The sequence below is a fragment of the Neolamprologus brichardi genome, chromosome 10, assembly GCF_056152115.1.
Source record: "Neolamprologus brichardi isolate AB-2024 chromosome 10, ASM5615211v1, whole genome shotgun sequence".
Taxonomy (NCBI): domain Eukaryota; kingdom Metazoa; phylum Chordata; class Actinopteri; order Cichliformes; family Cichlidae; genus Neolamprologus; species Neolamprologus brichardi.
Genome location: NC_142113.1, coordinates 32,321,935 through 32,347,772, shown reverse-complemented (window position 1 = coordinate 32,347,772; position 25,838 = coordinate 32,321,935). Strand labels below are relative to the sequence as shown.

The window sequence follows — 25,838 nt, the reverse complement described above, 5'->3', positions numbered from 1 at the left end:
GCTTCACGAGTCCTGCGTTTGGATCCTCACCTCCACCTGCCGCACACAGAGCCCTGACAGAACCAGACTCAAGCTGTGAGCCGTCCAAATCTGATTTGTTAAAGCACTGCTGAAAATAATCTCTCAGTGTGAGAGCCAGGAACATCTCAAACTTTCACCATAAAATGTAAACTATGGCTTGAAAATAGATTTAATGAATTTAGTCAGAAATCTTTGTGAACTGTTTCTGTGGTAAACTGTGTTGGAGCACCAGATCGCCAAAGCGGGCGCCGTCTGCTGCCTCTCGGGTTGATTTCCCAAACATCTCAGTGGGTTTTTGGTTTATTCTAAATCATTTCAAGCACATCGTTCTCTATCAAGCATGTTTGAACCCGAATGTGGCGTTTTTATCAGAAACGATGAATGAAAACGGAGGTCGTGATGATGTAAGAACCTGCTGTGAGGCTCATTTCATTGCAGCTTTTGGGTTTGCACACAGCTTTTATCTTTGGTTTGCTGAATAGAAACATTTAAACCATTAATCACAGATATTGAATAAAGGGTTTCCCTTCAAAGAGCTTAAAGGTAAACAGTCACCTCTATAATACGCTGATTATTACTGCTGGCGTGTGATTTGGTTTGAGCCCCTCAGCAAGCACCCAGTGGTCGTTTCCCTCCGGCTGAGAGGAGAAACGATGTAGTAACAGTTTGTTTTTAGCCGCTGACGGTCTATAAATGGACCGGGCTGTTTCTGCAGCTCCCAGCGGGTGGATAGATGCTCTGAGTGGAAACTCCTTCAGTGGTTTTACAGCTGACGTGGTTTCCACCCACACTGAGCCGCTGAGTGTCAGAGAGGGAGGGAGAGGAGTGGGTTTTATATGAGGGAGCAGGAAAGCAATTACAAACAGTTTGAGTCACCCTAATCACGTGCACGGTGGTTTCCCCTGACACACTAACAGTTATTCACTTATACTTTGTGTTTCCCTTCGTGTGTGTGTGCTGTCGATGTGGTGGATTTTTATATTAAACATGACCAGAAAGCTTCAAAATACTGTAAACACTCAGTTTTTCACTTGTGTACGATATGCTGAGAAAAAGAGCGCCGAATTATGGTTTGTCTGAAAAATAAAATGGAATCTAATCTGGTGATGCTACAAAATTCATACAAAATTAACTGAGATCTAAAAGCATCGCCAAAGTCGTCCTTGTTTAAAGTAGCGTCATGGTAACGTGGCCATCTCGGTCTGCAACCGGTTGGTGAGCAGTTGCTGGAGGTTCCTGATAGAATAAACTTATTTCCAAAGAGGCTTCACTAAAAACTTCTTTGCGATTGCTTTGGTTGCTAGCAGGTTGCTGCTGTTACATATTGTTTGCATGGCTGGTGCCAACTTGTCTGCAAACAGTTGAAGACTGCTCAGCAAGTAGAAGTCAAATGTACAAACAGGAAACGGAGACCGTTTGCTTTCAAAGTTTAAAGCTGCACTTGTTTAAATGTTGCCGCAGCGGTAAGGCACAGCTTTTATTTTGAAAGTGAATGCTTGTGTTGCAGACAAGTTAAAATTTTGACACGAACTACATGTGACCACAGCAAGGAGGTTGTTGGCATATGTTGAGGTTGAATTCTCGACCAATAAAAATGCTCTGCCAACCTTTTTTTGTTTTTTCATGTTTCCCAGGTTTTCTGTTGTGGAACTGTCCTGTACAGTGCCAAGCTTTTTAGTTTTATAATATTTGTTTGTGCACTTAAATGATGGTTAATTGGAACTATGAATAACTATGAAGTAAAATTACTCCACTGTCCATGAATAATGATATAAAGGTGGTAATGAGCAGAACAGGACCCTTCAGGTGGAACTGGATGACCTCAAAGATGGAGCTCAGGAACCTAAATGAAATGTTTTCAATATTTCGTGCAGTGCTCGTGCTCATTAAGCCAGTGTGCATTATAAATTAAAGTTACAGAATCATGAACGTCTGTGCAAATCTCACTGCAAAACTGTTAATCTGATGCTTGGATGTTTCAGTGCTGCATCACAGGTGTAGAAGAAAGAGAGACGCTTCACTCAGACACCGAAATTGTCCCGAGATCTGAGCAGATCGAGTCATCCAGCCTACTGACTCATGAAGGAAAACGTAGGAAATAAACAATGCCACAGTGATGATCCAGCGTGGGATCCGACCCACAGGACGGGGAAGCAAGACAACAACGACAGAAAAGACAAAAGTGTCGGTCTGAGTGGGTTCGGGCTGACGTCGCTGCGCTGAGTCTGCAGGAGAAACTGTGTTTGATCCAGTGACACACAGCGCTGACAAGTGTGTGCGTGCGGGGGTGAAAGTGTGACAGCGTGACGTCCAATCCAGAAGTGACACACACACACTGACTGTACACACAGTGGAGTCTTTGTGCTGTCCGCTCTGGACGCGTCCCATCCCGTGACTTTTCTGGAAGACGCTACATGACGGCATTTTATATTAACTAAGGATCAGTGTGTTCTCAGTGCAGTCAATCCAAAACCACACAGTGACATAATAAACCTCGAGGTGTGGATGGACGTCACAGACGTTCTCTGAGCTCAAGTTTGGTCAGATGTTAGTGTCTACTTCCTGCCAGATGATGCCACTGAGGATCATTGAGGATCCTCAACATGAACTCACCTGAATTTGAGAACCTTAAAAATATCGCTGCGACTAGTTTACATCCAGAGTTATAGCAGTGCTACATGTCATCTTTAAATATAAACAGTGTTGGGGAGTAACGGAATACATGTACCGCCGTTACGTATTTAAAATACAAAATATGAGTAACTGTATTCCGTTACAGTTACCGTTTAAAAAGGTGGTATTTAGAATACAGTTACTTTGTTGAAATAAATGGATTACACGGCGGTACTTCCCTGTTTCATATTGTGGCGGGTCAGGACTGTTTGGGTTTTGTTTGACAGCTACGTTCTGTTGTTCCAGGCGGCAGCGTTACAGTTGCCATGGTTACAGGGTGATGTTCTCTCTCTGCGTGTTTCCTGGGTGAGAGAGGCCTTTTTGTTGTTGTCGTGCTAAGCTAATAGGCAGAATGCTACAGGTATAGCTCTAAAGAATGTAGCATCATAGGCAGTGTAGTCCGTGCTGCAGGGAGAATGGACTGCCATACCCGTTATGTGTCTGTGAGCGAGGGAGGGAGAAAAAGGAAAAGTACGAGCTGTCATTGAGCAAAAACGGGAGCTGGAAGCATGTAAATATAATAATAACCACTGCAGCCAAGAAGAGAGCCTGACGAGCCCAGTTGTAAGTAAGCTATTAAGACTCGACTGTACACCGTGTTCGTGTTTTCCTCCAAAAACAATAAGTTCTGTTGGAGCAGCCTTTCAACGCCTCTCTCTGTCTCTGCTAGCAAAGTTGACCCAGACAACAAAGTAAAGCTAGTTTTCAGCTACAAGCCCGACACAGAACCCACCGTATTAGCCAGAGGTCCCTTTACTACGGTTCGGAGCCGCGGACCTTCAGTAACAGTAATAAATCACAGCAATAGTACATTCATGTAGTTGTAAACAACATGATAATATATTAAGTAATCCAAAGTATTCAGAATACGTTACTCTCATTGAGTAACGTAACAGAATACGTTACAGAATACATTTTGGGGCATGTAATCTGTAATCTGTAATGAAATACATTTTAAAAGTAACCTTCCCAACACTGAATATAACCTCTTGCTAACTCAAGTTTCAGAACTTTTTCTTGGCTGCCTGGACTTTCCTGGAACACCTATACAACAAAACAGAGATAAACTCAAACTTTCAGCAGATCATGTCTCTGTTTCACACACTGTCCTGAGATCACAGCATAGACCAAGAAACCCGATGAACTTGAACCGTTCTGGCCTTTCTATTACTTGGAGTCATGTTTGGACAGTAACCTGTAAAGAACAGAAGCTCAGTTGGATTATTTAAAGTCTGACAGGCTGCTACCCAGCCTGGCTGACGATGACCCGAAGCCTTTGCACAGGAAGTTTCAGGTTCTTCCCTCAGCATTAGGGATGTTTACCGGTATCTGACATAAACGGTAGTAACCAGACCGAAAAGCAGCGCACATTTCGGTGCTTTATTTTCCTGAGCTGTGATACACTTTCTTCTTGCTTACATTTGTATTGGCGGTTGGCAAACAACTGAAAGGTGCATTACCGCCACCAACTGGTATGGAATGATACACTTTAGATTCTAACCAATCATTTTACGTTTCCGAGGATAGTAGGCGGGTCCAGGTACGTACGTTCTTTTAGAGCAGAGCTACAGATTAAAAACGCCCAAAGCGAAGCGGTCAAAGTCTGGCTGTACTTCACAGCAAAAGATGCAAACTCAGCAGCTGCAACAAGTGCTTTAAGCTGATACTGTGATGCTGTCAAAGGAGGTAACACCTCGAATCTGATGAAACACCTGGCGACGCATAGCGGTTTTTTAAAAAGCCGAGAAAAGCGCCGTATTTGATAGCTTGCTGCGAGACCTCACACCGAGCACATCTACTGCGGGTGTGGTGCCTGTTATCTGACCCGGAGTTAGCAACATGAACCCGAAGAGGAGAGTCCTGGCCCCTAGCCCTGCCAGTGTAGCAGAAATGATGAGGATGATGATGCAGCAGCAGCCGTTCTTCTCTGCGTGAGCAGCTTAATGTTGTTCGTGTGTAATTTACGTTGAGTAGGCTAACCACGTTATTACATTAATGCATGTAAGGTGAACTAGCAAACATCATCATAGCTACATGCAGCTGTCTTCTTGTTTGATGGCAGATACTCCCTTCACCCTGGCCAAAAAGGCTAAAATGACCAAAGAAAAAGTGGAAAACAGCTAAACATGAGAGGTTTTTGGACAAAGTTTGTGTTTTTTCCATTGATTAAGCACTGCTTCCAGCCAAGAGTGATACCATATATGCCCCATAGCTGCAGAAAAGGCTAACATTGTTATCTTTTTACAAAAAACAGCTGAACATGAGAGGTTTTTGGACCAATTTTGTGTTCTCCATTCTTTAAACACCTGTTTAAGCACCGGCACCGTTTCAAAAGTACCAGTTTGGCACCGGTATCGGATAAAACCTAAACAATACCCATCCCTACTCAGCATGAAGGTTTGATCCAGCAGCCATCGCTCACATGAACCCATCATAGCTGTGATGTCCCATGTATAGTTTCCTTCATTAACTAGTATCAGGCTTCTCTGTGCATGTGAGGGTGGATGACCCGCCCACTGCAGACCTCAGGTAAACACGACTGACTGCAGTCACTCTGCAGCAGGTTTCTGTCGTCTAAAGTTTGAAGCAGCCAGTCTGAGTCGGTCTGCAGCACGTCTCTTTGTAGCTCGACTCAGGTGTTTGTACTGGATATAAGACGATGCACCTTTGTGCGGTTAAATTGCTGCAATGCAGCAACTACATCACTATTTGTGGAGCAGTTTCTGTTTCATGTCTCTGGATTCTGAATGTAAATAGTTCATGTGTGTGGTTATCGCTAATGTCTCTCAGAGTAACATGCTGTCCTTGACCCAGTTCAGCTGACTCCGTCTTATAGTCGTTTGGCTGCAACTCTCAATACAGCAACTAGATTGCAAGTAGTTGCAGACCTGTGCCCTATATTCAACACAACAGTTTGTTTGTGCCACCGTCTCCAACCAAGTCTTAGCGAGCAAAGAAAGCAGCTGCTCGAGTTCCCAAAGAGCAGGATGTGATGATGATGATGAGGCCCTGCATTTGTGCTTCTTTTCATTTCGCTGTTTGAGCATTTTTAATTTCCTTCTCTGAAACCCGCTCTGTATCTTCCTGAGGAAAAAGTGCTCTAAAAATAAAGTTTAATGATATTTAAAGTCAACAGCCTACATTTATCTTGTCTCTGAGGTGATGGGCTGGCTTTCCAGCCCAGACTGCTGAGCTCGGCGTCGTGCTTTAATCACAGGTTGCTCGCAGGTAGATTTTCAGGGTTTTGAAGTGACAGCGAGATATGAGGCGCTCCTCCCCGCCGCTCGAGTTTGAGGACTCTTCACGCAGCTCACGACCTGATTGCTGAGAGGACGCGGAGCCTCTCCTGCTCTGCATCCTTCTCCTCGTTTGCATCTTCATGAAAGACAAAGTGGCTGCAATCATGAAATATGCGAGCAATCATCTTTTCCTCCTCTGCGTGCCACAAAGAGACGAATGCAGAGCGGCGGCGAGCGTACGCTACGGGTGTCTGCGTGGGTGACAACACGTGTGGGCGTGTGTCTACTTACAGTATAATCGCTTCATTGAAATCCTTCCTGATTCCGAGTTGCCGTGGTAACACGGGTTAAAACGGAGGATGGATGGGAGATGTTGACACTCGTGCATGCTGCTTGTTTCTGCACCAATTTCATTTTCTAATTTTACTTTATGGGGCTTTAATTTCTCCCCGTGTGATCGAGACATTCTCATGTTCTGAACAAAGATCCCACTTCTCTCCTAACACGTGGATATCTGCCCTCTCTCGTGATTAACTTTCATTATGTGGAGCAATGTCAGCCAATAAGGAACGATTAGTAAACTGTTATGATGGAATATAATGAGATGAGATGGCAAACGTGTCAGATGTGGGTTTGTTATCAGCCTGTCTGCAGCAGCAGACCCACCTCAGTGAATTGAGTGCGTTAATTATTGTTCTGAGCCTGCAGGTCCAAACTGGGCATGAAAGCAAAAACTGAACCATGAAATAAGTAATATGGGTCAGAAAATAAATGCAGCATTTTTAATCAGGCGACATTTGATTGTGAGAAGGGAGCCGGAGATCGACAGACGGATTGGGGCTGCAGCTGCAGTAATGCAGACGCTGCACCGGTCCGTCGTGGTGAAGAGGGAGCTGAGTGTAAAAGCGAAGCTCTCAATTTACCGGTCGATCTACGTCCCTACCCTCACCTATGGCCACGAGCTGTGGGTAGTGACCGAAAGAACGAGATCGCGTATACAAGCGGCAGAAATGAGCTTCCTCCGAAGGGTGGCTGGCCTCTCCCTTAGAGATAGGGTGAGAAGTTCGGCCATCCGGGAGGGGCTCAGAGTAGAGCCGCTACTGCTCCACATCGAAAGGAGCCAGCTGAGGTGGTTCGGGCATCTGGTAAGGATGCCCCCTGGGCGCCTCCTGGGTGAGGTGTTCCAGGCATGTCCCACCGGGAGGAGGCCCCGGGGCAGACCCAGGACACGCTGGAGAGATTATATCTCTCGGCTGGCCTGGGAACGCCTTGGTGTTCCCCCGGATGAGCTGGAGGAGGTGGCTGGGGAGAGGGAGGTCTGGGCCTCTCTGCTTAGGCTGCCGCCCCCGCGACCCGGCCTCGGATAAAGCGGATGAAGATGGATGGATATTTAATTGATAACTTGCACACGGTCACATAACAACCGCCCCAAGAGCTCAGATCAGTATCACCAGAGCCTGATGGGTATAAACAAAATGTAAGTCATTTGATGAGCTTAATGCTCGAGTCGACTCGACAGCGGCACGACCAAAACTCCGCGCGATGAGCTTACGGCCTCGGTGCATCTCGGGGACTGCATCTTCAGCCAGTCGCAGTCAACCGCCATCTTCAGGACAGCTTTGGTGAGACAAGACGGCAGTTACACAGCAATAAGTTTTCTACGAGCCAGTGCTATCCTCTACGCTGTTGCATGCTGGGGCAGCAGGTTGAAGGTTGCTACTGCTAACAGACTCAATAGACTGATCTGCAAGGCCAGCAATGTTGTAACCAACATAATTTCTCTAGGGATCAATAAAGGATTTTGACTTTGATTCTGATAAGACGGAGTCAGCCTGCTATCAGTCTGTGGCTGAATCAAGTCACCAATTATATGCAATCTGTTTGTGATGAAGTTAAATGAAGTTAGAAGCACAACCAGTTGAGTTTCCTGAATGTGGTCGTCCACAGGTTGGTGGTGTTGCCTGCTGATCCTCTGGATGACGAGCAGGACGCTGCAACTGAATGTTCACCAAATATGAAAAAATTAAATTCACCTGCCAATCTTTCCCAGTTCCAAAGAGGTTTTATTTTGACGGTAACACATCAAACCAGCATAACCATAGCCTCTGCCGGCATTAATATGGACCTATGATGTCAGCTGTTCGCATTCAGAGTCTGTTTGATTTAATTTTGTTGTAATTAACCAACATATCAAACGATTCTTGAACTTAAGCTTTCTTTGCTGGAAAATCTAAGAAGGACATCCAGGAAATGTTCAAGAAGTCGGGCTAACAGCCAGCCTGTGTTGAAATGTTTGCTGGGAAATCTTTTAAAAACATGAATGTGCATCATATTTGTGTTGGTTATAATTTCAGTGGTTAATGCAGGAACTAGTACAAGTTATTAATATTTGCAGCAGCCATGTGCTAATTTGTTTAACTGGTAATTTGGTGTCGTAGGAAAAATATAATTAATTGTCGTCAGCACTGAAATAGAAACTCGCACTGTGTTCTTCAATAACACCAACAAGCATAACAGAAGTGATAAAGGTCCAAGAACAGCTCCCTGTGGAACACCACATTCAGCAAACAGCAATATTCAAATCATTCGGCTTCCTGTTACAAAGTGTTCTGTGTCTGTTATACCCACCAAATATAATCACATCTGGTTCCGACCAGAGATGGGTGCGTTACTGTAATCTGATTACTTTTTTCAAGTAACGAGTAAAGTAAGGGATTACTATTGCAAAAACGGTAATTAGATTACCATTACTTTCCCGTAGGAACGCTGCGTTACTGCGTTACTAAAACCGTGATTTTTTTTTGCGAGAATGTCTCATGACAGTGACGTAAGCGAGCGCGACGTTTGTGACAACAGCTGTGTGCAGATCAACAATGGATCATATATCGAGTGCAGAGAGAGTATGAGCGTGCAGCGTTTAAAGCGTGGAAGTACTGACCTTACTTTGAGTTTGATTCCATAAAAAGTGACAAAAACATTAGTGTCCGTTGTGCGTGGGAAGAAAACTTCTTTTTACAGCGAAAAAACCCCTAAACTTCCAAACAAGCACCGAGTAGCTACGACGTAATGGGAAACTCACAGAGAAACTCGCGGATTCTTCCACTGACCGCTGCACACCTGCACCAGGGTAAACCTCCGCCTACCCCACTCCTGCTTTACAGGTGAAAATAGAGCAACAGGACCGCTAGTCTTTGACTTTATTTATTTTCTGCTGTGTTTTACTTGCATCTATTTGAAAGAGTGAGTGTAAACACACAAAAAAAATATTTTATTTTATGTGCTGGAATGTGCAGAAAATAGGTTTAAATGTTAAACTAATTTCTTCCAGTCAGAGAATGTTGCATATAATTAAATTTTTGCTTGATGCATAAAGTTAAAAGATTAAAACTAATAAAACAAGTTTTAAAAAGAGACTTTTCCATTTGATTACATTTTGTATGATGGATTATGTAGAAAAAGTAGAATTGGGCTGAAAGATCTATCACTTTATCACCTATTCAGGTTGTAAATCGTGTTTTTAAAAAGTAACTAAGTAATTAATTACTTTTGAAAATAAGTAATCAGTAAAGTAACTGGATTACTTTTTGGGGGAAGTAATCAGTAATTAGTTACTGATTACTTTTTTAAAGTAACTTGACCAACACTGGTTCTGACAGCAGCCAAAACGCATTAAAATCTGTGAATAAGGTTCCCAGAATCCTTAAAGTGAGAAAGCTCCTGTTTCACATTAAATGAGAATATTGATGACAAATATCAGTGTCACACTTACAGCAGCATGTGGAGGAATTAATGAGACAACATTGACCATTTTGTGTTGGAGAAAATTACATGTTTCACACTAATTTCACCAAACGCTGCGCTGTAAGCCTTTAATAACTTGGGCTTAACATTTCCACAGCTTATAGCTGCAGGCTTCGTTTGCTTTGGCATTAGCAGAGGCACTTTTGTTATCAGGAGGGACGAAAAATGGTTTGAAGGAGAACAAAGAGGAGTTCAGAGAGTAAAATAACAGGCTTGGTTCAATAGGAGGAATGTATTAAAGCTGTGAAAGCATTCACAGCAGCGTCACGGACAGACGTCACTTCAGTCTGACTCAAACTGATTTCTTTATACATGAAAATGATTCACTCGGCCGGATCTCGGCCCTGCTAGCTTATTACAGTTAATTTTACTCACCTGGTGAGTGACTGTCACTGATTAGATGGTGAGACGAGGCCCAGCAGGACTCGCCGACACCGCCGCATCTCTGAAATAATCTGCAGCCATTATTTCTAAGGACAAGCTGTTCATATTTTACATACTTGTGCTGTTTGGTGAAGATTAGTTTTTCGGCGCGGCGTGAACGTCACGGCGGCTAGGGTAGGACGCCTGACGAATCTTCTTATGCTGGACTTCTAGCAGGTCGCAAATCCTGGTCGGTGGTGTTTTCATCTCAATCTGGTTTCTACGTGTTTATTACTGCGAATATCTGAATGCACGAAATGAGCAGAATGTAATAAAACAATTTTTTTACCCTGACTCAGTAGGTTAGTGGAAACACCTCTACAGTAAAAAGTATTTTCCCAGTTTTGAGTTTTTAATGTTTGTCACATTTACATGTTTCACATCATCAAACGAAATGAAATGTTAGCTAACCCTTCATCGGCGTATCAAAGGTTTAACCGAGTCAAGGGTTAGCAGGATGTTAGCTAACTAGTTTATATCTAAAAACGTTCTGATTAAAAACGTTCTGCACTCCTTCGATCAATTGCTCCAGAAAACTAAACATCAGCCACGTTTGCAGGTTAGTACTGGTTTGAAACCTGCGTTTAGGTCCAAGTACTGGGTTGGACCTGCGTTTAGGTCCAGTGGTTGCACCTGCGTTTAGGTCCAGTGGTTGCACCTGCGTTTAGGTCCAGTACTTGGACCTGCGTTTAGGTCCAGTACTTGGACCTGCGTTTCACCGCAACTCAAAGGTGATCTACTGGGCTGAGATCTGGTGACCAGCCATTTGAGTTGGACAAACCAGTTTGAAATGATGGAATATTACTTGCTGGAAGCAGCCATCATTGGATGGATACTCTGTGGTCTTAATGGGAAGGATGTGGTCAGTAACAACACTCAGGTAGACTGCGGTGTTTAAATGATGCTCAGCTGCTGCTAAACGACCACAGATATGGCCAAAAATACCCCAAACACCGTTACACCACCAGTCTGAACTGATGTAAGCCAGGATGGATCCATGTTGTTTACACCAAATGCCGACAAAGCAATCTGAATGTCACAGCAGGAAGAGTCATGTGACCAAACAATGTTTTTCCAGCCTCGGCTTCCTGTTGTTAGCTGACAGGAGTGACAGTCTGAGTGCGGTCTTCTGCTTCAAGCCCGGCCATGCTGTGCAGTCAGAGATGCTCTTCTGCAGACCGTGGCTGCAGAGAGCGGTTCCTTGACTTCCTGTTGCGGTCTCATCAGCCGTTGTCTGCTTTTATTCTCCATAAACTTTACAGATTGTTATCAGGGACAATCGCAGCAGATCATCAGTTTCTTAAACACCCAACCCAACAACCACGCCACGTTTAAAGTAACTTAAATCTCAGTTTCTCGTTTTGATGCTCACTTTGAACTCCAGATCTGAGTTGCTGCCATGTGATTGGCTGATTAGAAACTTGCATTAGTAAGATGTGAATGGGTGTAGCTGACTGCAGACGGTGGTTCGGCTGATATAAACTCACTGGCACAGAGATGACGGAGGATTTGTTTGTTCTTAATAAAGGTTCATGTTGAGGGTCAGACTGAGAATGATGACTGATAAATTCTGAAGGCTCGTGTTATGTTAAGAAGACGAGTCTTCAGCAGACTTCGTGATCTCGTCTACATGCAGTCGGATTCTCTTCTAAGTCTCCGTCACCGCTTTCCTTGAAACCATCACATTTTTTATCGAGGTCAAAAAACAGAGTTGGAGAGACGTCATGTTTCTAACGATTATTTAACTCGTCTGAATGTGTGCTGAGGTCACTCCACAGCTTTTATTTCCGTCTGTATTATGTTTTGTTAAAGCTTTTCAGGGTTTAAAGGCGACGGTTCCCAGAAACGTGCTTTTATAATCTATAAAGCTATAACAGTGTGAAAGCAGCCGGAGCAGTTTTCACTATAAATGAATGACGTCAACGTGTTCCTCAGTGAAAGGCTCTCTGGGGTAATGAATAGTCTGTTAGCAGGAGAGCAGAAACGATGATGGACACATTCAGAGCTGCACCGCCTGAATCCTTGAATCACGCCGGCGGCGAGAAACTAACAGACCATTAACACACCTGCTGTCCTCATGTAGGTCATTTAATTCAGGATAACTCGAGCTGGATTTAGTAACTTTGGGATTTGAAGATACATTTTTAAAGAGTTAAAGAGGGATTTACTTACCTGGATGAGCATCAAGACATTTAATCTGTTTGTAGGCGTATTCTGCCTTCAGATGATGAACATATGACTCGTAGGCAGAGATGGGCAGTAATGCCTGTAATCTGATTACTTTTTTCAAGTAAGGGATTACTATTGCAAAAATAGTTAGATTACTAGATAATTAGATTACTGTTACTTTCCCGTAGGAACGCTGCGTTACTGCGTTACTAAAACCGTGATTTTTTTTGCGAGAATGTCTCATGACAGTGACGTAAGCGAGTGCGACGTTCGTGACAACAGCTGTGTGCAGATCAACAATGGATCATATATCGAGTGCAGAGAGAGTATGAGCGTGCAGCGTTTAAAGCGTGGAAGTACTGACCTTACTTTGAGTTTGATTCCATAAAAAGTGACAAAAACATTAGTGTCCGTTGTGCGTGGGAAGAAAACTTCTTTTTACAGCGAAAAAAACCCTAAACTTCCAAACAAGCTCCGAGTGTACGCGGCCACGGGAATGTGACATTCACAGACAAACTCGCGGATTCTTCCACTGACCGCTGCGGCACACCTGCACCTGGGCAAACATCCGCCTGCTATACAGGTGAAAATATATTATATTATATTATATTATATTATATTAACCTTTATTTAACCAGGAAGATCCCATTGAGATTAAAAACCTCTTTTTCAAGGGAGACCTGGCCAAGATAGGCAGCAGCAAGTGTGTCACAGTTACAGAAATTACTCAATTACACACAGGCAGCAATAAGTGAAAGAATACAAATAAAATAAAATAAAATTCAAATAAAAATAAATAAAAAAATAAAAAAATCTGTTAAATGATAATCAATCTAATTGAAACAGTTGCATGTTATGGACTTGGCCTCAAGGATTTGTAGTTTAGATTTAAAAGCACTTGATGAAATGAATTCAGTCATTTTCCTTCTGCAGTTTGTTCCAAGCCGAGGGTGCTAAATGGACAAAAGCTCTTTTACCAAGTTCAGTTCGGGCAAATGGAGCAGAAAGCAACAAGTAACCATGCGGACGAAGAGAATACCGACCAGCATGTTTCATTACACGCAGGGAACATAGATAAGAAGGCAGCAACCCAAGTATCGCCTTATATATAAAACTGTAGCAGGCCGTCCTACCTGAGAGTATAACTCACAGTATACCAGTTTCAAGAAGTAAGGATCTAGTAAGTCTGGCCCTGGAGATTTTCTAGGATCTAACAGTTTAAGAGCTTTAAAGACCTCCTGCACAGAGAAAGAAACAAAGTTAAATGGCCGACCAGTGCACACTGGGTTTGTGCCGGAGTTTACAGAGACTGGGTTCAGAGAGTCAAACAAAGAGCCAGAAGATATAAAATGCTTGTTAAAGCAATTCATCGTCTCCTTCCTGTCATAAACAGGAACAGAATCCTTAAAGACATCGGTGGGTAGAGCGTGGGAGCTTTTACTCACTGAAAGAGACTTCATGATTTTCCAGAACTTCTGTGGATTATTTAGGTTCTCAGTGGTGATAGACAGATAATATTCTGATTTAACTTTCTTAATAGAGGAAGCACATTTGTTTCTTAGTTGCCTGAAAAGAAGCCAATCAGCGGGGTAGCCTGTTTTCCTTGCTTTGGCCCAAGCCAGGTTACAATTACCAATGATATCTGGCAGCTCTGAGGAGAACCAGAGGTTTTCACTTTTATCTGATATCTTCTTAATGGAGCACGTTTGTTCACAATTTGCATAAACCCATCCGTAAAGAATGCCCACGCTAATTCTACATCAGGGATCAATCCTATTTTCTTCCAGTCATCGTTTGACAAATCAGGATAAAATGCTCGTTCATTAAAATATTTAAGAGTTCTTTTAAAATAATCCGATGTTGTGACTTGGCCACTTTAGTATTTCTAATAACAGCAACAACACAGTGGTCAGTTAAGTCGTTACAAAAGACACCCAAGGATGAAAATTTATGAGGAACATTTGTCAAAATCAAGTCAACCAAGGTCGACTTTCTGGGGTGTCTGAGATTCGGCCGAGTGGGTAAACTGACCGGCTGGGTGATAGAATCACAAAAAGATTTAAAATCATCTGAAACAGTTTTGATCCCAGTTAAAGTCAGCAGCTAGAACAAGCTCACCATAATTTAGTCTGGACAGCAAAAGGTTTAAAGGATGCAGAGCTTCTGTGGAGGCAGAAGGAGGTCGATAGCAACAAGCAACTGTTATGCAAAGACCCTTTGCAACATTCACATTCAGAGACAAAAAGTCCAGTTGTTTGCAAACTGATTCTGATTGAACTATTGTAGCATCAAACATAAGCAGCAGCACCACCTTTCTTAAACCTATCGGTGCGATAGATATTGTAGCCAGCCATGCTAACATGTTCATCAGATATATATTTAGACAACCAAGTTTCAGAAATGTGGACAAAATCTGCATCTGCTGATTGAACCCAGATCTTGATCAAATCCATCTTGGGTAACAAACTGCGCACATTAAGATGAATCATCTTCAGCCCAGGTGAGGATTTAAATTCAGATGGTGTCTGACTACACTGCAGCTCAGGGCCTGGTTGCACATTACCCGATAAGAGCAGTAGTAAGACGATCAGAAGTCTCTGATGTCTTTGTACTTATTGATTTTGACTTGTGAAATGTTGAAACAAACATTTTCATAACTAATTTTGTAATCGTACAAAGCAAGAAGGTTTTGAAGGTGAGGTAAATCTTTGTGTAGTTCAAATGATAAATTCATGTCCTTTTCCAAATACAGTGGAAATTGTACAGGATGCACAGCTGCAGTGACACATGTAGCTCTGGGGACCACGTCTCACAGAATGGGGACACAGTTAAATATGCTGAGTGTCCCAAAGTCCCCCACAGCCAATAAGCAAAGTAAAGTTATTAAGAAAGCCATTGTCCAAAACACACAATGACTGTTGATGCTGAATTAAATAGGCTGCACAAACCTAGGATGGCAAGTAAGGCTCCAGCCAGAAGCTCAGATCCTGGTGGCTCGCTAGCAGAGGGGGCGTCGATCAACAGCACAGCTTTTTCTAGCAGCACAGGCCTTGGGGTGGTGCTGATGTCTTCCACTAGCAACACAGATGCAGTTGGTTCAGCCGGCAGCACAGGCCCAGTAAATAGACCACTTTCCAAGAATTTAGCGAATACTTTAAAATACTCTTTAAAAAGCTTGTTGGAAAAAACTAAAACCCATTTAAAATAGTAAAAAACAAAAAAAAATACTCCACAAATTCAAAGCAGACGTTCAACAAGGAGACATGCTGCTGCCACCTTGCAGCAGGTGCAGAAAGTGCGACTGCTGTGAGCACAATAGAGCAACAGGAGCACAAAGTCTTTGATTTTATTTATTTTCTGCTGTGTTTCACGTTTCACTTGCATCTATTTGTGAGCGTAAACACAAAAAATATTTTATTTTATGAGCTGGAATGTGCAGAAAATAGGTTTAAATGTTAAACAAATGTCTTCAAGAGGCATAGAATTTATTTTTGCTTGATGCATAAAGTTAAAAGATTAGAACAATAAAAAAGAGACGTTTTCATTTGATTACGTTTTAAGCTCAAAAGAAAATTTGAAGTTTTACACTGACTGCTGGGATATTTTGTCAGTGGCTGGGATAGTGGGAGTTCAAACAGGTTCGGTCTCCTCAAACCAAAACTACAGTCAGTTTTGTTCCAGAATCACAGGATCGGACTGGAGACGTTGACTGCAACTTAAAATTCTGGCTATTCAACCTGCAGCAGATGGAGGTCTGCATGCAAGTTGAGCTGAGAAGAGCCTGACTTTTACGTCCATAATGTGAAACAGTTTCTTTGAAAGAGTCCTTTCTCCATTTGGTGTAGCTGTGTTTTTGTGGCCTGTATCTGTGTCTGGTCTCCTGTGAGTCATTCCTATCCGAGCACAGCGTCCTCAGTGACTCACAGGACAGGACGACGGGGCAACCACTCGCAAACATGTCCTTGAAGATTCTTCTCCAAGCGTAACATCCTCACAAACATGTCCCAACCTGTCCAGGTGTTGAGCTATAACCAGGTTTTAGAAACGAATCAGGTTTCATTTTGCAGGTTGTGTGTATAAAACTATAATATGAAACAAAAATCAATTATTGTTCCTCGTGAGTCGTGCATCAACCTAAACTCTACCCAATCAGAGGCATCTAGGGCGGGCCGTCGCAGAATTTTGTAGAGGCTTTTCAAAGTAAAAGTGATCTAGAGCATCGCATGTTGATTCATGATGATTTTTATGTCTTTTGTTTTGAAAAAAGATGAGTGAGGTCCAGACCCGAGTGACCTCACAGCTGGTTACGGTCATCCAAGCAAAACATCGGACACGTCAGATAAGAACCGAGATGACAGACCCAGCAACCAATCCAGAGACGCCCTGTCGTCAAGGCGCCACTCAGCTTCACATCTGCACCTAATAGATCGAAGGTTTGAGAGGAGCGACGGAGGCGTCTATGTCCACCTGGAAGGAGTCCAGCTGAGGGCCTCACAGGTGATTCAACCTTCGTGTCATTTCATTCAATGTACCTGCGATGAATCCCCGTCAGCTCTTATAACTCAATATGTCTGTATGGATGAGATGGTCAAACATCTTGAATAACATAAAAAATAACTTTAGAGCACCGTGACGCTCTCCAAGAAGCAACAGGAAACCTTCCACAACAGAACGGAGCAAATAAGAAGAAGGGGTGGGGTTGCCGAGTGGCTTTCAGATGCACAACAAAAGCTCCTGTAAATACTTTCAGATTGAGACAGTTGAGATTTGTTGCTCATGAGATTATTTCCATCCATTTCTGTGACACTGATCAAGTCAGGCAGCGGATGAAATGAGGAGCTGTGGTGGAGGTAGGTTGCAAAGCGGTTTGCACAGTTATTGGTGTCAGCTGAACCTGATGTGGGTGGGCTCTGAGATCATCTGATCTGCAGGTGAGCTGAACTTCCTCAACTGATACTTAAGATACTTAAGACTCTTAGCAGCTCACTCAAACTGATGGTGGTCAGTGAACGTCAGACAGCCTCTAACGGATCACTTCAGCACGCTGGACTTCCTGTGTCATGGAAACATTTGCGGTAGTCCAGAACAGGACTCTGTGGAGCTGAAAAATGTAAATCTGGTGGATAAACTCTTTTGTTCTGGGTGAGGAGAGCGTACAAAGTTCCAAACACCTGGATTTTAAATGCATTTCTGTGAGTATACAGGACGTCGCAGCACCACAAGCTGCTTTGGGGCATCCTCCATTTTTATTTTGAGCGTGAAGCAAGCAGCACAACAATCAGACGTCTCTTCTACACGCAAAGTTTCTGCTGTGGTTTACCTTCTAATGTGTCATTTGGAGCTGGACACTGAGTCTGTCCTTAACCGACCAATCAGCACGCGTTAGCAGAATGGCTGTGTTTCAGGGGGAAAACTCAGCTTTGCTTCAAGAAAAACTAGAGAACAAAAGTGTTTTATTTCAGATTGGAGACTTCTTAGTTTCTGGGGCTTTATGGATATTTTTGTCTAAAACTGGTATAAATAAAACTTGTCGCATGTGCAGATCGGCTCTGGCTACATTCAGTGGAGGTGATGTGCTTCCTGCAGTGAATCTGTGTAACTAAACTTCAGATCCACAGACCCCTGTTAACGACAATGTGGTTGACATCAGGTTTCATCCTGTCATTTAGAGACAATAATATTATTATATAAATCACAGTGACGACAGATGCTGGTGTTCACTGCAACACTGAAGTTTCCAAACTTGGGCTGTCATCGAAGCATTTCAAAACTGAAGAGCAGGAGTAACAATACTGGTAGTTTGGGCCAGAAACTAAAAACTTAAGACTTTTGCACAGTGCTGTACCTCACAGGGTCGAGTCTTTTGTTTCTATTTTGCTTGGAAAATGTAAAATAGATGCAGCAATTTACTGAAACGTGCAAATATACCTGGAAATACAGCACGTAAGGCAAAAGTCAATATTTGGTATGTTCGCCTGTGTTCTTCAGCACAGTCTGAACTTTCTTTGGCAGAATTTCTTTCAGCAGTCTTCATGAATCCTTCTCAAGGCTCCCTGAAAGACATTTAAAGCACTTCTTGTGATGTTTCTGCCTTTTGTTCTATCCTTGGTCAGCGTTCGGGCTCTGGGGAAGCCGATCCAGGTATCCAGGTATGCTTTTACTGCACTGATAGTGTGTTTTCAAAGGTGCGCTGAAAATACAGGCTGCTGCCAATCAGATCCTTTTCAGATGATATTGGTATTAAATTCTGATGTTACATTTTGGGGTCAAAATTTCATCGGTTTTGACAATTACTGTGACAATGAAACCCTAAACTGTCACACAGTGTGTTTTACAGACGGCTGTAGAAACTCACTGCTTCTCTTCTGTACATATTTCAAAGAAAAGTGTTACATTTGGATTCATCAGCCTTGTCTCCACTGATTTTCAGTCCAGCTCTGGTGTCACTGAGACTCCTGCTGATGACGCTTCATAAAACAGTAGATGGATCAGCTGAAGGTCACATAGAGGCCTGGATTTTTCCCTTTCTTAACGTATTAATTTCAGCTAATCACTCAGTGCTTAAAGATACGATTTAAAATCGGATGTTTGCTAAGTTGTCTGTTAAATGTAGACAAAATGCTGGTTGATCCCTTGAGTTAGGTGCAAACTTTATGCTTAATGATTCATAGGTCAGTGTTAACGGACTTAAGCAACAAAACAACAATCATCTGCAATGGTCAGGTGACAAACAGAGATGGGCAGTAACGTGTTACTTGTAACGTGTTACTGTAATCCGATTACTTTTTTCAAGTAACGAGTAAAGTAAGGGATTACTATTGCAAAAACGGTAATTAGATTACCGTTACTTTCCCGTAGGAACGCTGCGTTACTGCGTTACTAAAACCGTGATTTTTTGCGAGAATGTCTCATGACAGTGACGTAAGCGAGTGCGACGTTCGTGACAACAGCTGTGTGCAGATCAACAATGGATCATATATCGAGTGCAGAGAGAGTATGAGCGTGCAGCGTTTAAAGCGTGGAAGTACTGACCTTACTTTGAGTTTGATTCCACAAAAAGTGACAAAAACATTAGTGTCCGTTGTGCGTGGGAAGAAAACTTCTTTTTACAGCGAAAAAACCCCTAAACTTCCAAACAAGCACCGAGTAGCTACGACGTAATGGGAAACTCACAGAGAAACTCGCGGATTCTTCCACTGACCGCTGCACACCTGCACCAGGGTAACCCTCCGCCTACCCCACTCCTGCTTTACAGGTGAAAATAGAGCAACAGGACCGCTAGTCTTTGACTTTATTTATTTTCTGCTGTGTTTTACTTGCATCTATTTGAAAGACTGAGTGTAAACACAAAAAATATTTTATTTTATGTGCTGGAATGTGCAGAAAATAGGTTTAAATGTTAAACTAATTTCTTCCAGTCAGAGAATGTTGCATATAATTAAAATTTTGTTTGATGCATAAAGTTAAAAGATTAAAACTAATAAAACAAGTTTTAAAAAGAGACTTTTCCATTTGATTACATTTTGTATGATGATTATGTAGAAAAAGTAGAATTGGGCTGAAAGATCTATCACTTTATCACCTATTCAGGTTGTAAATCGTGTTTTTAAAAAGTAACTAAGTAACTAAGTAATTAATTACTTTTGAAAAGAAGTAATCAGTAAAGTAACGGGATTACTTTTTGTGGGAAGTAATCAGTAATTAGTTACTGATTACTTTTTTCAAGTAACTTGACCAACACTGGTGACAAAGCAGCTGATGTCCAAAGAAAAACTTTAAAACACCTTCAGGAAGCTGAAGCTGGAGGATTCCTGACCTCAGTGGCTCAGAACTTTCGACATCACGTTAACTTTTTAAAAAACTGGATCATTTGTCCTCGAACGCTAAAAGCAGCAGTTTTTCCTGCTGTCATGTAATCAGGATCCCACTGAAGTCTGAGATTTATGGAAGAAACCATCAGTCACGCTCATGTTTGTCTTTCCTGCACAGTGGGCATGCCCGGGCATTTGCTTAGCTGCATTTAATACACAGCTCATGATTCACCTCAGTGATCAATCTCATTATCTGACTGGCTAAAGGAAAATTCCATTTATTTTTTAACATTAGAGACTAAAGGGTCAGGGGTCATGGAGGTCCATCCCATCACAGAGCACTTCCTGTCTGGAGCCATAATTAACAGCTCAGTGCTCCAAATACAGACAAGCACAGACTGAGAAACACGACTAGAGCAAAGTGTCAAATCACGTTTTCTTTTATAAAACTTGGTGAAGAAAGTCTTAAAAAGTGACCGTATTTTATGGTACAGCTTTAATTCTGGAGCCTGTAAGCCGAGAGGAACGCTGACAGTTAAAGTCGCTACGGAGAACTAACATAACAGCAGAAACAAACGGATGTTCGTGAGACTTTGGCGTCTAGTTGGATCCTAAAGGTCGTTCTGCAGAAACAACATGGCAGCCAGTCTGTACATTCAGAGGTATTTCATTTTAATAGCTTAGAAAGAGAAAGCCATTGACTGTAACCGTCCGACTTCAGTCTCAGGGTTTGACCCCAAAGCTTCAGTTATTCTTGTCGTTTCAGTTTCAGAGTGACTGAGAGAGTTTGGACTGAGTAGAAAGAACCCAGAACAACCCTGAGAGAAACGCAGTCTGCAGCACTAAACGCTGGGACGAAAAGAAAAAAGCCTCATTGTTTTATCTGCAGCGATTTATATTTGGCAGTAGGAGTCTGGTCTGGGAGCTGCAGCATCAGTGACAGGATCTGGGTTTGGCGGGGGGTTGCAAAGCAGCTTGCACCGGCTGCCAGCACAGCCAGTTTGTAAGATGACCCGGTGCACGTAGATCAGTGTGTCGTTGGCCTACGTGATGATTTTAGTTTCCTTCACAATCACACAAGACTTCTTTTGTCTCGCGATATGCAACAAAATAAGTAGTAACTATTTGTGTCATAATTAGTAGTTTAATTTTTACCAACTAATTCAGATTTGCATCCACCTGGACTTCAGTCGTATACGTTCATCTTTTATTTAGATAATCAATCATAATCATTGTAGATCTTTGTGACACGTTGAGTTTCATTCATCACTCTCGTGATTGAAACACAACATTTATGCCACTGAAAAAAAAAAAAACTTTGGCCAACCAGATGTCTTGGTGGGTAAACGAAACCCGGGCTGACTGTTGTTATTATCAGGGGTCAAAGGTGGCAGTTTGGAAACTACCAGAGCTGGTGTAACAGTTTTCTTTGCTGCTGCTCTGACGTAATCATAGCTGCTTTCCAAACCTCGCCAGGATAAACCAGAGTGAGTGAAATGAAGGCACAATAAGGTGTGTAGGTCAATGCAGCTCTGAGTGACCAGAAGCGATTAAGGGTGATCATTTCTATCTCAGAGTTTCTGTTAAAACTGGACGGCTCATCTCCCATCACATCTGAAAGCTGATATTTTACTGACAAGAGTGACTGAAGCTGCGCCGACACACACGAGGAGTCGATTGTCTCATGAAATCCATCGGAAAAATTCTGAAAAAAACCCAAATGTTCAAACCCTGAATGTCCCAGCTCGCAAACAAGAGAATAAAAAAGCGGTGAGGTTCGTCTCAGCAGGATGGAGGGCAGAAGAAGTGGTCACAGTTCACAGGCTGAAAGTTTCCCTGGACAAAGACATGGAGGAATGTTCGGTCCTCACTTCACAGTGCCCTCAAGCAAGGCACTTCTACAGCAGGCGCTTGTTCCAGTGGAGCTGAACAGAAGCAGCCCTCAGTTCAGTGTGTGAGTGGATGAAAACAAAAGCAAAGTCTTCCCTGGACAAATAACAACAACAAACTAAAAATAAAAGGCAAAAAACCCCAAAAAAAACAAGAGTTCATTTTCTGTCTCCGCCTCCTGATTTGAAACAGCAGATATTTCACACTTTTAAATAACATTAAACATTATGGCTATGATGAAAATTTACATTCTGACATTTAGATAGGACTACCGTAAAAATACAAATGTGCAAAAGTTGTAAACAAATCAGATCGTATGTGTGGTTTGTCACAGCCTGGTGGGCTCCTCGTCACTGTCGCTGCAGTTACCACAGCAGTCCTGCAGGGGGAGGAAGAGAGCACCGATGTTACTGTCAGATCATTTTTCTATCGACTCAATTTTATTCTTTGTATTTGTATTGTATGTATTTACTGGTCTTTTTTGTTTTTTACCATCTTGCTGTTTTACCATATTAACTCCGCCTTACTGACGTCCGTCTGTCGAGTTAGCTTACACCAGGGGTGGGCAACGCCAGGCCTCGAGGACCGGTGTCCTGCAGGTTTTAGATGTGTCCTTGATCAGACAGCTGATTGGCTAAATTAGCTCCTCAACATGTCTTGAAGTTTTCCAGGGGGCTGGTAATGAACTAATCATTTGATTCAGGTGTGTTGACACAGGGTGAGATCTAAAACCTGCAGGACACCGGCCCTCGAGGCCTGGCGTCGCCTACCCCTGGCTTACACTATACAGTTTAGTGTACTTTGTGTTAGCTCACAGCTCGTGTGTGTTGATGTATGCTGGTAAATAAAAGAGCGGTGATGTTCTGGAGGTGAGGGAGGTTGCTCACATTTCTGCCGAACAGTCGCTGCAGGAGTCCCTGTTTGGGTGTCGGAGATGGCTGTCCTCTCCAGTCCAGGTCAGGAGGAACCGCCCCGTCCTGGTAGAAAACGTTGAGCTCTGTGAAACACTCTGTCTCGATCATCTGCCGAGAAAAACACAAAAATCTCAGAACCTGTGCAAAAACACGGGGCAGTTAGGAGTCTGCCCCGTGGTCAAAAGGCTCGACTTGTTCTGGACAGCAGCCGTTAGTGAAGCAGGTGGCAACAGATCTGAGGTTTGACATGAAAAGGGATGAAGGCGGGTTGCAAAGCAGCCTGGACTGACTTTATGGCCTCCCTGATTAAAGCTGTGCTTGATTTCTGTAACATGTTTTACATTTAAGACTATTTTTCAAAAGAACAAATATAATGTTTGGTTACTTATGTAACCACGGTTCTCTGGAAATTGAGCACTGCATCTAATTACTGGGGGAGTGTGAACCGTCCTGTAACTTCCTGTCTTTGCAAGAACTCGTGCTGGTGCTTTTGGCTTGTTGAATGTACTTAAAAAAATGTAATCTTATATCAATTATAATTTAATTAGTTCCATCTTCAGTCTTTCAAGTTCCTTCTTATGTTTTGTTCCATCTGTTATTTATTTTTAAACTGAAATCTGCTCTAAAGGTCAGGCGACTTTTCCTAACAGCACCAGTGTGCGTAACGACAAAGTGAAGACCGTGTTTTTCCAATTAGGTATTTTTATCCTCCTCCTACTGAGATGGAGCAGCAGCAGCATGTTTAACATTTTCTCACTGCTGTTAGTCATAAATGTCAAAACCTCTAAAAATCATGATGCTGGTGGAAACATCATCAGGAGAACAAATTCCTTTTCCTGGGTTTTTTTCAGCAGGACGTTTTACAGCAGGAGTGTGAGTCTCTAACCTCGTTTTGCCAGGGAATGGGAACGCTGCCCGTGGACACTTTACTGTAGAAAGACTCGTCCTTTGGCTCCAGCTCCACCCCTTTAACTGTGGAGAACTGCTCGATGTCCAACACGTCTTTACAGTAGATGGCCTGAGGCTGAAACACACAAACACACACAGCCGATAAGGTCGTCAGTCTCAGCAGAGACAAGTCCAAACATCTCCAGTTATCTGACCCCACGCTGGCTTCCTGCCTTTGCCATCGTTTCCACGTGCATCACCCCGAGTCTTCGCCCTCCCCTCGTCAAGCACAAGTCTGCATTTACCTTTTCAGTCTTCTTTGGCTTTTATCGGGAAGCTCCTGCTTCACCCCGACAGCGTCGAGTTCCTTTTTATGTTTTGCAACCTGCCAGTTTGCCTCCTCAGTGGCCTCTTTTGGAGGCACACCTGAAGGGGAAAACACCTTGAAACCAAACTCTGCGTCTCTTTGATTAGATGTAAGCTCGCTCTGTACCCGCCCAACACGAAACCTGCTGTACGGATCCTTCCTGTTACAGACGCCGTGCAGCAGCTTCTCAGAAATCACGCCACGGCTGTGGAGTGCTCTCATTGTGCAGCCTCTCACTCAGAGTTATTATTAGATACTTGGCTCTCGCATTATTGGCTAACACACAAAATCAGCGAGGTCGTCCCACCTGACCCCCTCAGAATCAGCTCCATTAATAAAGCCAGTATCTGACATCACACGCTGTAGGTTTTCTAAGCTTTGGTCCTCAGAGCAGAGTGGGTCAAACATTTGGTGCTTTTTAAGTCACTTAATCCATTTTTACATCTACATGAAAACTTCCTATGAAGCTATGAGGGTCCAAAAATGTTCTTTTTTAAGCAGCTTCCTTTAGAGGTCACCACCGAGGATCATCTGCCTCCATTTCATCCTCCTCAGTCACACCGAGCATCTGCAGTTCCTCCTTTCTTTCATAAATAATGCATCAGCTGATTCTGAGGGTCGGATCAGGATCTGGTTGATCTTTTATGCCAGATGTGTCGAACTCCAGGCCTCGAGGGCCGGTGCAGGTTTTAGATCTCACCCTGGGTCAACACACCTGAATCACATGATTGGTTCATTACCAGGCGTCTGGAGAACTTGTTGACGAGGTGATTCAGCCATTTGAATCAGATCAAGTAACGACACAGAAAACCTCAAAACCATCCAGACTTAAGTGATTAAATAGATTTTATTACTTAAGTTAGTGCAGCCTGGCTTTAACACTGACCTTTGTTTTCGTTTGGATCGGTGACGTGATTGGAGGCTTTTTGCTGCTTGGATAAAGTGGGCGTGGCTCACGCCGGACTAGGACTGTGATGTTGGCTGATGATGCACCGACAGCTCTGATAGTTTTAACGGCAGAATCACAGAATCATCGTTGATCCCAGCGATGTCCACATGACGTGACCCCAGAGATGTTACTGAGTTGTGATATTTAATGTTTTGAGTTTTCTTGTGTATTTAGTATCACTGGTGGAATTAAATGTTTATTTTGCACTCAAAAGAATCACAAGTCCTTTTATAACAGTTTTATGTTTTTATAGATTTTTAATCACCATCTGTGGAGTAGGTGGCGCTTGAGTCAACTGTCTAGTTTTTACATTTCCTTGCCCCTCCCCCTCGTCTTCACCTGTCGCTGACTGTCAGCTGCTGTGTGCTTTGCTCCCTCATGCGCCTCGTTGTGTCATCACTGCTTCCTCTATAAATAGTCTTGTTTGTTAAGACTTCTGTTTATGATCCCTGATTCGCTCGCTGCGTCCTTCCTGATTTCTCGTGTTTAGTTTTGGATTTCAGGGTTTTTTTCCAACCTTTGAACTTTGTGACTTTGTACTTTTGACCCTTCCAAAATAAAGGCAAACACTGTACTAGGGATGGGTATCGAAAATTCCTTGGAATTGTTTGCCACTTTTGCAAACAATTCCCTTATTGATTCCAGTCGCCCCGAATGACGTCACCACGTTGCTCTTGTTCAAAGAGCAGATAT

The 25,838-nt window shown here is 42.9% G+C and overlaps 1 protein-coding gene across 1 annotated transcript in view; it reads right to left on the bottom strand.

The window, feature by feature from the left end:
* Positions 1-20,594: 20,594 nt before the first annotated feature.
* grk6 (G protein-coupled receptor kinase 6) overlaps positions 20,595-25,838 on the bottom strand; it is a 56,841-nt gene continuing 51,597 nt past the window's right edge. Inside the window, exons 14-16 of the mRNA XM_087847536.1 lie at positions 23,828-23,965; positions 22,915-23,049; positions 20,595-22,406 (exon numbers count right to left, since the gene is read on the bottom strand). Coding sequence (XP_087703662.1) covers positions 22,356-22,406; positions 22,915-23,049; positions 23,828-23,965 — 324 coding nt within the window. The 3' untranslated portion in view covers positions 20,595-22,355. The remainder of the gene's footprint in view (positions 22,407-22,914; positions 23,050-23,827; positions 23,966-25,838) is intronic.